At 36.3% G+C, this 17,989-nt stretch overlaps 2 protein-coding genes across 6 annotated transcripts in view; both read left to right on the top strand.

Moving 5' to 3' along the window:
• The window catches only part of ppfibp1b (PPFIA binding protein 1b), a 35,132-nt gene extending 27,548 nt beyond the window's left edge, over positions 1–7,584 (top strand). For all 5 annotated transcript variants that reach the window (XM_046864562.1, XM_046864561.1, XM_046864558.1 and 2 more), the window contains 9 exons: positions 1,267–1,417; positions 3,877–3,988; positions 4,091–4,179; positions 4,835–4,957; positions 5,037–5,162; positions 5,244–5,432; positions 5,557–5,730; positions 6,243–6,308; positions 6,392–7,584. In XM_046864562.1, coding sequence (XP_046720518.1) covers positions 1,267–1,417; positions 3,877–3,988; positions 4,091–4,179; positions 4,835–4,957; positions 5,037–5,162; positions 5,244–5,432; positions 5,557–5,730; positions 6,243–6,308; positions 6,392–6,478 — 1,117 coding nt within the window. In that variant the 3' untranslated portion in view covers positions 6,479–7,584. The remainder of the gene's footprint in view (positions 1–1,266; positions 1,418–3,876; positions 3,989–4,090; positions 4,180–4,834; positions 4,958–5,036; positions 5,163–5,243; positions 5,433–5,556; positions 5,731–6,242; positions 6,309–6,391) is intronic.
• Positions 7,585–10,905: 3,321 nt separating this feature from the next.
• Positions 10,906–15,392, top strand: endouc (endonuclease, polyU-specific C). Its single transcript, XM_046863824.1, has 8 exons — positions 10,906–11,022; positions 11,273–11,332; positions 11,413–11,512; positions 11,731–11,842; positions 12,652–12,773; positions 13,781–13,893; positions 14,097–14,247; positions 14,803–15,392. The coding sequence occupies exons 1-8, from the start codon at positions 11,012–11,014 to the stop codon at positions 15,070–15,072; spliced, it is 939 nt and encodes a 312-aa protein (XP_046719780.1). The 5' UTR covers positions 10,906–11,011; the 3' UTR covers positions 15,073–15,392.
• The last annotated feature ends 2,597 nt before the right edge of the window (positions 15,393–17,989 follow it).

Here is a 17,989-nt window from a genome sequence, read left to right as displayed (position 1 = left end):
TGAGCAAGTAAATAATCTAGGGCTAATTTAAGTGAAAAGACCACCCCCTAGTGGTAAGTCAAAGCTCTCACACATATCAGTCAAGTCAAGTTTATTACTATAGCGCTTTTCACAACATTGTCTCAAAGTAGCTTTACAGACATTAAAAGTGAAGGTGAACGATGTGTATTTATCCCTGATGAGCAGCCATGGCGACTGTGGCAAGAAAAAACTCCCTTAGATGTTATGAGGAAGAAACCTTGAGAGGAACCAGACTCAAAAAGGGGAACCCATCCTTATTTGGGTGACATCAAGATTGTAATTATAGTCCTCAAACAATACAGAACACTGGAGAGTGAGAACTAACATGGAGAGTGAGAAATAACATCATCACAGATTCAACACCAGCTTCTCCATGCCAGAGCCTTTAAACACACAAAGAGATCCAATTGTTGTTTGAAGCAAAAGTGTCGAGGTCTGGGAAAAGCCAGGATGCTGCTGTAGTTGAATTCTGGCAAACAGCCAAAATGAGAGAAACTGGATCATGGCTGGAAAAAAAAATCTTATCTGATAGATTTTGACACTTTGCAGGAGCAATTTTTTCTGTTGTAAATCATGAACAAATGCTGTGATAAAATCAGTCACTCAGCCTAAAGAGGCCAAAAACAGAAGCACAGACTTGGCAACCCCACTATCTGTTTCTCTGTGCATCTATAAAATCAACCAAAAGAACAGTCTGCATTTTATCTTCCACTGACATGAATCTGGGATCATTATTATTTGCAAAGCTTGGAGCTCATTAAGTATTTATTGATGACATTCATAAGTCACAGCACCTTCTCCCATCTCAGGAGCCCCCTCACATTTTAGCAACCATTGTAGTATTTCTTCTCAAGGGACAATACTATAGAAATAGTATATAGAAATAGAATGAGTTATTTTTAGAGGACAGTAAATCTGTACTGGTGTACAAGCTGCACATTTACTACTCTAAAATATATCCAAGTTTCATTTCTATGGTATTGTCTGGATGTGCAGATGTATTAACAATTTTGAAAGCCAGTTTAGCCAAAAGCCAAAAGAGTGGGGGGAAAAGATTGAAATTTTAAATGCATAGCATTAAATTGAACAAAAATAACTTTGCTGCATCTTTACATTTGCATGCATTTGAGGTTTTTCTTGTCTTGAATACAAAGCTTCAGTTTAGGAAATGCCGGACTTATACTTCGCTTAATCCTGCCTTAAGTGGGAGTTTGTGTATTTATTGTGTATGCTTGTGTGTGTCAGTGAGGTGGATGCTCCGTTTGCACGCTGGTCCCGGGAGCAGGTGTGTGACTGGATGCAGGAGCAGGGACTCGGGCTGTATGTGAACCTGGCCAGACAGTGGATTTCCTCAGGACAGACTCTTCTTCAGGCTTCAACACAGAACTTAGAAAAGGTAAGAATTAGGAAATTCAGCTATTGATTATTTTAGTACAGTGGAACCCGCTTATCTCGCCCTCGGTTATCTCGACAACCCTATTAAGTCGACGTTTTTGAAGTGGAACCGCCAAATTCTCGCTTTTTCTAAGCATTTTTTATCGGTTATGTCGAACCCTAATATCTCGAGCACAAGGGGGGAAAAATTTGCCATTTAACGTCGGTTATCTCGGTGCAGCCGCAGAAGAACTTGCGGAAGTGGTGGAAAAATCAAGGCTTACAGCTGCTACAGGTGTTGTATTGTATACTGGTGAATCTCTGCTGTTAGTTAGTGCACATATGCCTTTTGTTGTTAAATGTTATGCGATGAACGGGAGGCGAAAGTAGAAGCGCGGCGCTGAACAGCACACGGGAGAACGTAGGATGACCAGCAAAAGCATAGAATGAACACCGGCAGGATCGGGGGGAATCCGCAATGCGCTTTGGGAAGAAAAGAGCAGCCTTTGAGAGAGTGCCGGTGGGAAGACACGTACCGGGATACGCATGCGCAATAACAACAACCGCCGTGAACCAACATATACCAACAATAACGGACAGTGAGAGTGTGGAAGTTTAAATAGGAGCTGGTGATGATGCTAAACGAGCACCATATGTGCGCGATTGAAGCCTGGAGCTTCAGAGAAAACATCTGCTACGCCGAAGGGGGCGCCGAAGGGGGCGTGGCAGGTGGATTCCTGACAGATAAACATGTACTGTATGTATTTTTATAGCATGCCTTCATCAAACAAATCGCGGCAACGCTGTTGTGTAAAAAACCCCTCCAAAAACACGTGCATGCACATTCTTATTTATTAACGCACATCATGTACATAAAGAAATTTCACGCAGGTTAATATATTGCCGCCATTTTTATTTTCGTTTATCTCGATCATCGATTACCTTGATGCTTTTTGGCGACCCCCTACGACATCGACATAACCGGGTTCCACTGTAATCGAATATTCTACCGATTAGTCCAGTCTAGTTGAGTATTTGGATAAGAAGTATTTTTTTCATAAGTCATTGGTTTCCTTTTTAATCAAAAGTTATATTATAAGAATATCTGTAAAAACTTAAACCCATTTAGTGCATTTGATTGCCATATTACTTCAAAATACAAATAAAATCTAGAAATCGATTTCAAATTGCTTAAACAATGGTAACCATCTTACAACCTAAAACTAAGGCAAACATCAAAATAAGAGTTATAAAAAATAATAACAAAACCTAAACATTGTATTTGTTAACTTTCACATTTCAGCTTAACTACTTTGTGGCTATTTTTTTTAATACCAGCTTATCGTTTTTATATATATATATATATATATATATATATATATATATATATATATATATATATATATATATATATATATATATATAAAAGACCTTTTTACTTAATGCATATTTCTGAGCGGGCGATCAGGTTTTCATTTCACTTGTAGTTTGTATATAACTATGTGACAAATAACATTTTTGAATCTTTAATCTTTTGTAAAAGGCAAAATTTAGTGGACAGGAATGTAACTTGGAACAAGAGTCCATACACATAAAATAATAATAAAACCTAAACGCTGCATTTAAAAACGCACTGTATGGTGATGTAGTTTAAAATAATCCAAAACTTGGAATTTTTCTGTCGTTTTCTATTGCCTGCATCTTCTCCTCCTTCCGTTCTATTTTTCGTTCTGCAGCGTCTTCTGTGTTGCCTGTTCCAGGGTTTAGCTGGTGGTGCGTCAGTAATAAGGGTTCGTGGGGAAACGCACTGCTCAGTGTGTAGTTAAATAGACTAAATGAGCAAGACTAAATAAGCAAAACAAAACAAAATCGTTTCAGCTCTAGTAAGCATGCAGTTCATTCACGTATCGTTTGTGATTAAAATACATTTATTCAAGGATAGTTGCATCTCTACAGGGGAGTTATATCTGGCTGTTGAGGTAAGAGCAAAATCCTCCAGTCCTTGAAAGAATCACTGTATATACTATGGATATGGACATGCTGGCAGACTTCCAGTATATAGAAGTTGATGAGGTTATTTATTTTCCCACTCCTGTCATTTCTGCTATGCACGTGGAAAATAACATAAAAATTGTCCCGATTAGGCCAATAGTATTAGACCTTCATAAGAAAGTAAGGGCTGCTGTTGAAATAAGCAGTGTTTTAGGTACATTTTAATAGGCATGTAATTTAAAACTGTCGGATTTGTGTTTCTAGGATCACCTTCCAATTACCTTCTGATCAGAGGTTCCCAGTTCCCCTTAATGGTGGGAATCTGCATTGTTATATTTAGTTGTGTACATGCTGTGATTCTCACCAATCTTTGTGGAAATCATCAAACCGATAGAAGTCATAGTATTTATTTTGTGTGTGTGTGTGTGTGTGTGTGTGTGTGTGTGTGTGTGTGTGTGTGTGTGTGTGTGTGTGTGTGTGTGTGTGTAGGAGCTAGGGATCAAGCATCCTCTCCACAAAAAGAAACTGCAACTGGCTCTTCAAGCTCTGGGTTCTGAGGAAGATGACAACAAAGGCAAACTAGATTACCAATGGGTAACAAGTAAGTAATGCGTTTTTCATTGTTCCATTTTTCCCCCCATTTTTTTTAAAGGTCTGTTTGAGATTTATTTATTTATATTTATTATCTGATCGCTTCACACAGGGTGGCTTGATGATATTGGACTTCCTCAGTACAAAACTCAGTTTGATGAGGCAAGAGTGGATGGCAGAATGCTTCACTACATGACTGTGGTGAGTTGTTGTACCACCAGGCCACACCTTTGCACATTTTGAACACCTGCCACTGCTTTGTATATATGTGCTTTTACCACATGAGGTAAATATATTTGCAGTCTGAAAGCCAAGAAGAAAGCCAGGCAGTAGTTTGAAGGCCAAGCAGATTCAGGGTTATGCTTCATGTCTGTAGGTTTAATAACCAGAATAAAATTAAAAACTCTTAAATCTTTATTGCCTTTCCTCAAAACAAGTGTATTCACAAAGGTGTGATTATTCAGTGATACTGTAACTATAACAAAAGCTACTTGTTCTGAATTTCACTCCATATGGTGCTATTCACTATAGATTGAAGACACAGAAAATAAAAATGCTGTCCAGATTAGAATTTCTTGTGAGGATAGTACATCACATCTCTTAGCAGAAATGCTAATCAGCAATATGTTTACATGTCAAAGACATAAACTTTCATTCTTGTTTTTCTTTCCTAGCCATTGAAGCTGATCTGAACATAAATTGAAAAAAAAAACTTTAAATTTTTTCCTGGCAAGAAAAATTTTAAACTGGGCAGCACAATGGAGTTTTTAAATGCCCAATGAACTAGCTAATTAATGTATGATTTGTAAACCATTATTGAATATTTTTTAACAGTCATTTTTGTTGTGCTGGTCAGGATGACCTGCTGTCTCTGAAAGTGGGCAGCGTGTTGCATCACCTCAGCATTAAGCGAGCGATCCAAGTGCTCCGCCTCAGCAATTACGAGCCCAACTGTCTGCGTCGCAGACCCTCAGACGAGGTGTGTGCGCTTCTGAAATTTTCCATAACACCGCCTTCCATTACTGTTTGATTAATCAATTTTCTTTCCGCCATGGTAGAACAACATCACTCCGGCTGAAATCTCTCAGTGGACCAATCACCGTGTGATGGAGTGGCTGCGCTCTGTAGATCTGGCAGAATACGCACCCAATCTGAGAGGCAGCGGAGTCCATGGAGGACTGATGGTGAGCTATACAGAGGAGGATAACTATCCTGCACGAGTTTAAAAGTCCATTATTTTTGAATGGGCGTGCGTTTGTGTTTAGGTTCTCGAGCCTCGCTTCAATGTGGAAACCATGGCGCTGCTTCTAAACATTCCTCCCAACAAGACCTTGCTCCGAAGACACCTGGCCACACATTTTAACCTGCTGGTGGGCTCTGAGGCCCAGCAGTCGAAGCAGGAGTGTATAGAGAACCCTGATTACACTTTACTCACTGCAACCGCTAAGGTCAAGGTACAGTTCATCACCGAAACTACTGAATTACACAGGACTGAACTCTGGTTAACTCTTGTCTTCTGTTTCACTGTTGGATTATTTATTCCGCTTAATTGAACTTTTATTTGTGATGTGTATTTAGCCTCGAAAACTGGCATTTGGGAGCTTTGGGACTTTGAAGAAAAAGAGGCAGGAGGATAGTGAGGAGTATGTGTGTCCCATGGATGTGGAGATGCCAAAAGGACACAGTTTCCAGAAGGGCCTCAGAGGGCTGGAGCTGCACATTTACGAGGATGACCTGGACCGCCTAGAACAGGTGGGGTTATTAGGGTTCATCAAAGCTAGGTTAAAGTGTACACCGCAAGGGCGACAATGTCCTTGACTATTTCCATTTCACGGTGAGTGTGTATGTCGGGGGTTAGCGGTTAGAACATTTGCCTTGTTTGCATGTTCTCTCTGTGCTTCAGCAGTTTCCTCAAGGTACTCCGGCTTTTTCCGCCCAGTCTAAAGACATGGGTTGTAGGTTGATTTGGATTTCGTATTGCCTGTAGTGTGTGGGTGTGTACTTGTGCCCTGTGATGAGTTGGCACCCCATGTAGAGTGACCCCTGGGATAGTATCCTGGCTCAACTGCAACTGACTGGAGTGTGTGGACCATGCCATCTTTTTGAAGGCTTTTGTTTCTTTCAGCGCTAATTTGTGGGTGTGATCCTTTTCTGGGATGTAATTTATCCCCGAGCAAAGAGCAACTTCATATTCTCTTCTTACCTAATTTACACTGTTTTCTATTGCTTTTGTTTTTATGTAATTTCTTTTTTCGTAACCACAGATGGAGGATTCAGAGGGAACAGTGCGACAAATTGGGGCTTTTTCAGAAGGCATCAACAACTTGACGGTAAAAAAAAAGGACATCCAGTTAAATATATTTGACAAATATTTTGAATGTATATTGAGTGCAAATGTTTTGTGTATTTTCAGAGTATGCTGAAAGATGATGAGTTCTTTAATGAGATTGCAACATCGTCCCCCAACCCCAGCGTGACTGACGATGACTCCAATGTTTAAAGACTTTTTTTTGGACATGACTGTCCATAGCTGCTGTGATCACAACTTGACTGTGCCAACCTCTCTGCACATCTCGCTTTCTCTCTCTTTTTTTATCTTTCTTTTTCTCGATCTGTCAGTGCTAACTATACCTTATAAGTGTATTCACTTAATGTAAAAGAACCACATCACAGTATTTGCCTCAGTACAGTGCAGAGTAGGTGTCATTCTTTAAGCTAAAATATGGGTCATGGGTGTGTATATGTTTCCCTGAAGCAGCTGCGTGTATTGAATTGTCAGTCTTGTCTTTGCCTAAAATTGTATGAATACAATGTAATTATGCTTCAGGGACACATTTTTATAGAGAGTTTTTAATGAGAGAAAAAATGGCAGCCCTACTGTAGTTTGCCTCCCAATTGGGAACTGGATCGTTGATGCAGTTTTTTCGACTGGCCTTCCACTCTCATTCTTTATGTCCAATATGGCAAACAGCACAATGACACTTTTAGCCTCTGATTAATCGGATTTAAACACTTTGCGGGAACAACAGCCAAATTCTACAATGACCACATGATGTCTGCCATATTTATATTTTTCTCAAAACATTTCACAGTATTTTATAAATTTATACAAGGTGCATTGGCATGTGATATTTATAACAGTATGAAAAATCTTCTGAAAGAATGGTGGCCCATCCGGGTTACATTCCTAAATTGTCCCCAGTGTTCTTTGGAAATACACCATATAAACCATGACCTATAGCCAAGATAAGACAATAACTGAAAATAAAATGGAATGAAAACACAGTACCATGTATTGGATGCCCTGTTTGTATAGTTGCATGTTATTTAAGCGTTTCAGTTTTTATTTATATATATATATATATATATATATATATATATAATATATAAATGTGTGTATATATATATATATATATATATATATATATATATATATATATATATATATATATATATATATAAATGTATATATATTTTGCAACAATTAACATATCAAAAACTGTTCTTACTGTTCTTTGATTACTCATCAAAGCAATGATTTTTTGGCATCCATACTTGTGCATTATGCTCAAAGGTGAATAAATAAAAAAATATAGCACAGTCTCATTTATTGATTTGCTGGTGTGTTTTTCTTTTTTTTCCACATTATCTTAGTCTTGGTACTGTCGCTCTCAGAATCATCACTGATTGATCTGGATCCAAATCTCCCTCTCTATAACAAAAAAAAATAAAACCCAATCCTATTATTTTTTATTTAACCTAATATTTTCTCTACTTTTGTATACTAAGTTTACCTGTTTATTCTTAGTACTTTTAAATGTTTTCCATTTAATTCTATATTGAACTGAACAGCTTCCCAAAATGTGTGCTTTGCGTTGGTGGACCAATTCATTGTGAAACACGCTCAAAAAGAGCTCTGTAGCACTAAAATAGGCTACAATTCACTGGGAGGAAGCTAGATTCATTAAGACTAGTACTTTATCCATGATTGAATCCAGGAAATGACTCTATTTGGTCCCCAGCTTCAGTGGATGGTGCAAGGATTGCAGACTGCATCCACAGTGGTAGTTTTCATGGGTGTGTCAGAATTAGGGATCCTTCAGAAGTGAGTTTCCCTAATACATCTAGACCACAGCTACCGTAGAGAAGTGCTAGTCTTGGCAAGAGTTACACAAGCCTTAACTTGCTAGAGGCACAAAGCTGTTCTGATGAAAGATGTCTCCTTGGGAGTCCTGTCTCATTATGAAGAAATCATTTGCTGGAGCATTTTAAAAAACTGTCAGGTACTTCTGTTGCTATTACAAAGTTGCCTGCCAAGACAGCATATTGGTGCAGTAAGTACATGGATGAGGCATCAAATACAACTGTGGCAGGCTGTGAATCTTAGACCGAAGCCTTCAGTGTTTTCCTACCTGAATCAATTCTCGGAATTCCATCATTATAATGGCATGGCTATAGAAATCACCAATATTATACAGGAACGCAGTAGAACAGAGCGCTGCACAGACAGGTATCAAATGTAACAAGAATGAATGCCATTACTAAAGCAGTAAAACCTATTACAGTTATTCACCGTTGCTTTGGAGCATTTCTCCGATCAGAATTGAAATTATCATAACATCTCTGCATCAGTTGAATGCAGAACTGTTAAACCAGTTATCGTCTGTCATCTAAAATTTCTATTAAACTTTTTTTTTTTGTAAATGTGACTTGAATTGAAGAATTGGGCAGATGAATCTTGAATGTCACTAATGAAGGCGAGTGTACAGCATCAGATCAACACAATCAACTAGTTCTCTACAACAGGTCAAAGGTGAATCTTGTGAACCTTCAATTAGTGAGTGTATACAGACAAAGCAAAACAAAGAATTATATATTTAAAAAATCTATAAACAACTAAGAATCAAATGAACACTTGTAAAGTAAAGAAATACTGTGAGTCCTGTTCGGTCTCTTGCAATCAATATATATCAAATATCCAATCGAATAAATGAATTCGTGCTGCTGAATTTTATAGATGCCAAACAGAAGGAAGTCAAATTTTGTGCATTTTCTTTCACTGTAATTCAAACCATAGTGAATATCAAGAAATCCTGAAACTGTGCGCATCATACTGACAGCATGACTAAACATTTTGATGATTTTGTTTGTGAACAATGACAAAGGGACTTTTAATTCTGATGAGAATGGCAGGTTCTACACATTGTTTCGAGGATGCACTTACTGTTTTGCAAATATTAAGGATGATTCGAGAAATGCTCCAAAGCAGCTGAGAAAAGCTCTACACCATTCAACAAGTCTCCTTTCACTACAGCCACATCTGCACCGCATACATCATCTGTAGTGAAAGCATCAGTATTAACCTTTTAATAAACAAAAAATGTTTTTCCTTGCATTTTTGGAAATTGTGTATTTTTGTGCAAAAAGCTAAAGTATAAATGGTCTATGAAAAAGGAACCATTTATGGCGGACCTTTCCTCACAATGCGCCCCTTTCCCTGACAAGTCTGTCTTGTGAATGTCCTTGTAAGTATATCTGTGACCAAATCCATTTCATCTCCTCTGTCAGATATTGTGAAATGTAAAAACAGCTAATAAATCCACACAAACGTATTTGAGTTTGTGCAGTTTGCTACAGATGCGGTTTGCGAGCTCTGACTAGTGCACTCTCTGACAATCCATTCAAAAGTAAATATCCGGACATGACTGGACACCAGCTAGGGGGCGTCTGAGTAAGCAGGTCTCAATATAATTGGTTAAAGCAATAGCTTCAAGTAGCATGGATTTGAAGAGCCCGCACTGTTCATTTCAGCTGCCCTTATGGCAATGCGTGATGTGATGGCTGAAATCTGATTGGATAGTACACTCAGTGGTGCTGCTCCTTGCAACAGCATACCTGAAAGAAACATTGAATAGAACAGACTTTTGGGAATAATTTAATACATATCTATGGACAAATATATATTAAAATGTAAGTCAGAGAAGTCCTTGCTGGCAATAACAGCCCACCACTGAGAATGGACATGCATAAAAATGTATAATCACATTACAGTGGCCCCTTGTCAAGGGGTGGGAAATATTCCGCAGCAATTGAACAGTCACCACACAAAATTTTAATGTGTTGCAAGCAGACAAAAGGCCAAATTGTGTTGGCTAGATGACTGGATCAGAGCATCTCCATAAAGCAGGTCATTTCATGTGATCTTGGTATGCAGTGCTTAATACTTACTAAAAGATAAAGGTCAACATTTGAACCAGGAAAAGGGGTTCCACATGGTATACCTACATAGTATTAGGCAGGCTGGTTTAATATTCTGGCTGACTGGTAAATTCCTTCATATACTAAAGGTCTGCATGGCAGCACCATGGAGCTGATAAACATGTCACTGCAAGTGTCTGGCTTATACTGGAGTTGCCTCATACCAAAGTTAATGCCTCTAGATTCATTAACATCAATATAACTGCTTATGAGTATATTACTCTGTACCTCTAATCTATTGGAGTCTAAACTTATTCACAAAGTTTCATTCCAATTAAGCAAAAGCCACACCTGATTTCACCAGTTTAAATATGTTGATCTTGGCTTTTGGCATGATAGAATAATCCACAAAGTAACACATATATTGCATAAGATAAGACATCTACATTAAACCCACATTAAATAAAATCCACATTTATTGTACAGTCTTTTACTGTCTACAGCAATGTATTTTTATTTCTAATCTTAATTTGTGCACTTATACATTCAACAGTCATTGTTGAAATACTAATAATTTCCTACATGCTGGAAAAAAAGGGAGAAAAATGAAGAGAGGAGAAAAGGCATAGGAACAAAATGTCTTGTGCATACAAACTGATTGACTAACTCCTTTGAAATGAGTCATTTTACAAAAATAAACCTCACCCACCTATTTTCTGGTTTGGGGGAGTATTATATAAGTACGTCGGTTGGTGTTCAGACTTGTGAGCAGCAGTCTGCGTTTCAGCCGAGGAAGAGAACTTGTACCTTCTGCTGCACAAGGGAACAAAGAACAATGGCTAACATGTAGGATATCTGTTATTATATTGTTTAAAACTGTTTACCATTATTCCCCCATGCTTATTAATGCACTATAAACTATTTCTTTATGCAGACCATTGTTCATGCAGGCTGGATGAATTGATTTGATATGCAATAAAATAGTTTACATAAGTAACAGACAGATAGAAGTTATTAACTGGCATTGCTTGTACATTATGATTGGTTGTTTACTTGGCTTTATTATTTGTTTTATTTATTTTGCATCCACTTCCAGGCAACTATGGGGATGTCTTATTGTGCTCCTGGGCTTCTCTGCACAAATTCATGCAGCAGCGTAAGTTTTCTTAAGATACTTGTTTTACATATTATAACATTTTCAGAAAGGTTTTGCTAAAATTTTTCTAAAATCCACAGCCAAACTGTAAATCAGGAACTGTCTAATATAATCAATGAGCTCTGGAAGTTAGACACCAATCGCTTAAAGCCTGGAACTGATTACAAGATCTCATTACAGGTATGGCATTATGATTTATTATAATATATTATAATTATTAGGACATAGGGAAGGATAAACGATTTTCTTCAGTGTTAGGCATTTTTCCTAATCCATAGCTGTTGTGCAATGTCTCAGGATGTAATATATAATCTTTTTTCTATGATTGTTTTATGAATTTTATCATTAAAAAAAAAAATTTTACATTGTCGCATTTTTTTTTTTTATAAATCAAAAAGGGCCGAGCTGGTTTCATACCCAAAGGGAGCAAAGTCGCCACTGATCATGCTTCATCTCCTCTCTTCTCCTATGTGAATGAGATCAAACTGAAATCCATCACAACATACACAAGTAAGAGAGAAACCCCTATTTTCTTATTTGATTTAAATTGATCTGCTTTGCTGTGTTTTCTCACCAAAATCCTCAGCAGAAACCTTTATGCTTGTGACATGCCCTAATTCTTAAAACACATGCAATAAAAATCTGCTTGTTTTGCACAAAAGACACTTAAATTTTCCCAGGAGCAGCTCTGGACATGCCTTTCTCACAGGCGTGCCAGGATTCTTTATCCAACTGTGAGGCTTCCATTTTGCATGCTTGGTTACAAAGAACCACTGATGCACTGTGAAGTATTTATTTAATGCAGCAACTCTAGCGTGATAGGAGCACAAAAAAGAGGAGAATCTTTTCTCTTTTCTCTAAACATACATACAGAAAGGGTGAGAGTCCAAAATAAACTATAATCATTTATTTAAGATGAAGCCTGTCCATTCTTATTGAGATATAAAATCAAAAATCTATTAAAAATCCATTTCATGATCACAATGAGGCTCTTTAATATATATATATATTTTTTTTCAGATTAAGATTTGTTTTTTAGGATTTTATGTCATTCAAATGCCTGATGTTTTTATTTGTTTGTTTGTTTATTTAACAGGGACAATGCACTAGACATTGTTACACACTGACAACCGATGTCGTGTGCATAAGGCATGTATTGTAAAGCTAGATTGCAGCCCTCGTCCCTGGTTAGGCTTTTACATCACATGTTTATAAATGCCAAAATCAGATGAAACAAAACAGCCTGTGATTATTCGGATCAATACATTTTTCAAAGCTGTAAATACAGTCAACCAAAGCATCTCTCTTATACTTTCTAGCTTTCATGAAGCTGCTGGATAACTATGAAAGGTCTACTGGTGTAGCTGAGAAGGTGACAACTGATGAGATAGCTGAGAATAATGCTTTCCTGGATGCCATCTTGAACACAGCAGTCATGAAGGTATAAACATTTCTGTGAATTGGGTACTACAGTCTCAACACGAGACGTTCATCAACCCATCAATCAATTACAAACATCTAGTACACCATAACAGCAAGATATCAGTTTAGATCCTGAATTTAGGTTGCGTGTACTCCACTTTCACATTGGTTTTCATCAGGGTTCTCCAGTTGCTTTTACTTCTTAAAAGCATGAGGTAGACTCATGCCTCTGAATTGCTCCAAGATAAAAACACTGAAGTGGCATTCAATCAAGGATTTATTCCTACTCCATGTTTACTGTTCTTTGGACAGAGCTCAGATCCACCATAACTCAGATCAGATCAGATCAGATAAAGCAATCATTAATGAGGGATTAAAAAGTTTTCATTTTCTTCTTTGATTGTGTTGGAATCCGAAATTTTTTTATTAATATATACATGTTCAACAGGTGTTTGGATACATTCCACATTTACCAACATTATGTAGTTTAGCATCTTGTATGGTACTCATTATTACTGCCTTAATTTCCTTTCAAGTCCCCAAAACACATGAAATGAAATGGGATGTCGTCATATACCTATCATTATAATGGACATTTGAGTTCTATCTCTGCTCAAATGCTATCTCTTATACACTAGTTGTTTTATCTCCATGTTTTATTTTTTAAATATTCATCATTTTCACTGTATTCCTTTTACAAAAAAAACCCTCTGGCTGTAAAATGTATCACTTACTGCTAAAGATGTCAAAAACATCATTTTCTCTTAATAATACAAAATATATAGCAAAATGCTGAAGGCTATGTAGACAAGTGCTTGCTGTACTGCCAGAATATTTAATGTATGTCATAAATTCTTGTGAAATTGCTGCTTCTTCCTGTCACATTGTGTTGTGTGGTGCAGCGCCTGGAAAATCAAAGCCACAACATAATGAGTGCAATAAAACATGTAACTGCTGGTCTAGAGTGAATGCATAACATGGATATCTGCCTAATGAAAGATATTTGGGGTTTTATTTATTTTGCAGAAAGCTCACCAGTATTTAGTTGGAAAGGGAAAATCTAACTCGGACCTGGGGGAGTTTAAGACTCAGCTGTACAATATTTGGTTCCGACTTTACCACAGAGAAAGGAATGGAGGGTAAGAATCTCTCTCTCTCTCTCTCTCTCTCTCTCTCAGTGTCATATACAATATCAGCTGTTTGCATATAGACCCATATGTATAACCCATATGTATAACATGTCTAGCTGTCTATAGTCGAATATGATTTGTTCATTTCATTTCATTTCATTTCATTCTTTCTTTCTTTCTTTTTTTTATTTTATTTGTACCTACTTGAACAGAGAGGACTCCTGTGGCTTTGAACATGTGTTTGTGGGTGAGACTAAATCCGGAAGTGATATTATGGGTCTCCACAACTGGATCCAGTTTTATCTCCAGGAAAAGCAGAATTTCCTTGACTATAAGGGCTACAAAGCATCAAGAAATGATATGGTAATGCCTAATACACTTAATTTAAACTGATAAGTTAAGAGATATTGCTAAAAGTTTAAGGCATTTAATATTGGTTTTGGTTAATATTGTTTTTTTCATTATCAAAAAAAAAAAGAAACAAAAAGAAAAGAAAAGAAAAGTGGAAGCGTTAAGTGCTGTTTTGCCTATACCCCAAATCGAAGATTGAAGAAAATATTTATTAGAAATATGTTATAGCACTTTTAAAATGGGTCACCCTGATGTTTTAAGAAGTAGCATAGCAGTACATTTGAAAATTATAATCTGTTTGATGTAGCCATATAGACAATGTGACATTGAGTAACTGTTACCCTGAAGCTTATTAGTTTCCAAGAGACCTTGTAACTCATACAAGTAATATAAACCTGTAATGTGTAACCTGTAAAAAAAAATGTTTTTGCATATTCTGGCAGGAGAGTTTTAAGAATACAGCAGCGTTATAGTGATTGTTACTAAAAGTTGTAATAAAAATGCAAGATTTTATAACTTTCAACAGACAATGGAATTGTACTTATTGTCTTGTTGTCTTCCCATTAGCCGGATGCAGATGATCATGTGTTGAATGTGCAGTTCAGCTGGCATGGTCAGCTGAAACCAGTGGGCAGCACGTTTGTTGGTGTCAGTCCTGAGTTCGAGATGGCAGTGTTTACCATCTTCTTCCTGACATCGAAGGAAAAAAGCAGCACTGTAGTGGTGAATATGGACGAGTACCAGGTGCAGCTTGTTGTCAGCAGACATGGACGCTCCATCGGCACATCCTACCCCAAGCTCCTCAGCAACAACAACAGACACCTACAGAGCAACTGAGCTTTTCTTTTAAACAGTTTTACCAAGCTGCATGTCACATTTAAGATTCAACATTTGTTTTTAATAGCTATTGAATAGTCATTACATTTAGCATTAAGCTAGCATCACTTAAAAAAACAGAACATGTAGCATGTGACTGGGCTATAAAGACATGTTTGTATTTACCATAACACTGAACTGTTAAATGTTAGGCTTTTAGGGAAAAAACTCCTAAATGTAGGGCGTGTCATGTAAACAAAATCAAAACTGTAAGCTTTTTGCATAGTGTAATTAACCATTTCATGTTTAAACCATTTTAATAAATCTACAGCAAAATAAAATATTGTGCAAATTATTTTTTCATTAATAATAGCAAAACAGTTTTCACTTACCATATAACCCTGCATATTGTTGACTTTGCAGCAGCACAGTTGCTGAATGATGTAGCCTATTGGATGTGGTAGATGCTGCTTGATAAGTTGTACAAAATACAAGTACAAGGAATACATAATACAAGGAGTAGATGCATATCAACACATGGACTATGTCTGTGGCAGTCCATTCAAAAATGGCAGAAAAGTCCGATTCCACATAATGTACTCTGTGGTCCAAGGGAATTTGGACACAGTTTAGAAATATTCTACAGCTTCTGTACACCACCAAAATAGATGAAAAATGAAGCAATCAAGATATAATTGGGTTGTAGAATTCCAGCTTTAATTCAAAGTGTTTTAACAAAAAAAATTTGCATTATCTATATATTTATGCAATATGTTTTTTAGGTTTTCACTAACTCAAAAGTAATTGCTCAATTGACAAATAAGTAGTTTCATTTGAGAAGTAGGTGTGGCCTGCTTCTTCCTTGTTTAATGGTGAAATTAAGTAGACAAAGGGTATGGAGTAAACTGCAAGTGGTGCATTTTCATTTTCTTATAAAAGTAAAAAAAATAAATAAAAGGCAAACTGAGCAACACTAAAAAGTCTGGCGGACATTGGAAAATGGATTATCACAAAATGTTTACCTTGTTAAACAAAAACATCATAATAATATTTAGCCACGTCAAGAACACTGTTGAGGAGGTGGGTGTAACTTTGTCAAAGTCTACAAGCAATAGACACCTTCATGAATATTTTAGCTTTTGATGCAAACCACTGGTAACACTCAATAAAAGAAATACCATATTAGACTTTACTGAAAAACCTCTAAAAAGCTTGCCCAGTTCTGTAAAAATATTCTTTAGACAGATTAAACCAAGATTGGCTTGATCTAGAATTATAGGAAGAAAAGAGTATAGATAAGGAAAGAGGGCTCATGATCCAAAGCATACCACATCATTTTTAAACATCATGACAGTGTTATGGCATGGCCATTGATGGTTAAGAGTCTTACTGCTGGATTCTGAACTCACAAACTTCTGATCAAAAGGGCAACGTCTTAACCACTGAGATACTACCAATAGCTTCTTAAAGCAATAAAATCTAATGTATGGAAATGTTTGATTCAGTCACCCGACCTCACCAGAATTGAACCAGATTTTTCTTATTGAATGCAAAACTGAAGGCAGAAAGAATGTAAAAACAAAAAAGGAGTGGTGGACAGTAACATATTAAATGTAATTTGTTGCTGTACTTAAATAGCTTTTTTCGCGTATCTGTATTTTACTGATACTAATATTCGAATACATTTCACAGTCAAATATCTTACTCTTTATTCAACTACATTTTGCAAAATCAGTTGTTCTTTGAGTGTTATTTATGTTGTGAGTGTTTATGAGTGGATAAATTGGTGGTATCTACTTATCACAAACATACAGTTCAGCATCAGTTTAACAGCAAGCAGAACATTAATAATTATTATTAAATTAAATATTAATAAATTGGTGTGCTAAAAGTAACATTAGAGTCTTTTCATATAAAGTTGATTAAGTAAGAGTCTTGTGACAAAAAATGACTATAGGAACATTATAGCCATAATAAATCATAGTAGTTTGGATACATAAGCACATTTGAAGGAAAATGCTTCTGTATTTTTTTCCAAGTGAAAGTTTAAAGGGAGCTCGTTTACTGGAATAATATTTTACTTGCTTTAACTCAAATACATGGTTTGTGTTCTTCGTCCGCCACTGCAAAAAAGCAGCAACTAAAGGCAGCTACAGTAAGGCACCTACAGCATTTAAAGATGTCCATGTGATATATACATCAGGCATACAACATTTCCTGCAAAGGATTTGCACTAATGTATTAAAGATAATCCTTATATTTATTGTATATAATGTTCATTTGTTTAGTTACTATGTAATAGCTGTAATTCCTAAATCCTTAATACAATGGTTTTAACCCACTTTATTTAAAGCTGAAAGTTTAAACTTCACTGGCATATTGTTTCATTTCATTTATTTATTTATTTCAAATCTATTGTGGTTGTGTACAGTTTTAATAAAGCAAGTGTACAGTATTTAAAAGCAAATGCACCTCCTCCATGCTTTTGCAAGAGCTATTTTCAGTTCTTTGTGTGGGAAGGCTTCTAAATTTAGCAAATGATGTGCTTGGTTAAATATTATGCAATTTTGAAATGTTATGGTAATGTTATTATAAATACAAATAACTGCTAAATCTGAGTGCATCTTGCGTCACTCAAACAGACTTAAAATTCATGAGCAGAAGTGAGCAAATAGTTAAACATAGATTATAATTGTTGTTCCCCTTATTCTTCTCTGCATTTATGCCACACTATCAGAATATTATCATCTAATCTCATAGTTTATGAAGGGTGACAAGCATTCAAAAGTCCTCGAATATATCTTTTAAAGTATATTATATTAAAGTATATTAAAGAAATTAATGTCTATTAATCAAAACATGTACAGCATACAATACAGCAATGCTTTATTTAGTTATTTATTTGATTCATTGACGTTAAATTTATTATTCAATTACA

Source organism: Silurus meridionalis, chromosome 13, assembly GCF_014805685.1.
Source record: "Silurus meridionalis isolate SWU-2019-XX chromosome 13, ASM1480568v1, whole genome shotgun sequence".
In the NCBI taxonomy this organism is placed as follows: Eukaryota; Metazoa; Chordata; class Actinopteri; order Siluriformes; family Siluridae; genus Silurus; species Silurus meridionalis.
Note: the sequence above shows the minus strand (reverse complement) of the source record. Positions and strands in the feature narration are given on the sequence as shown.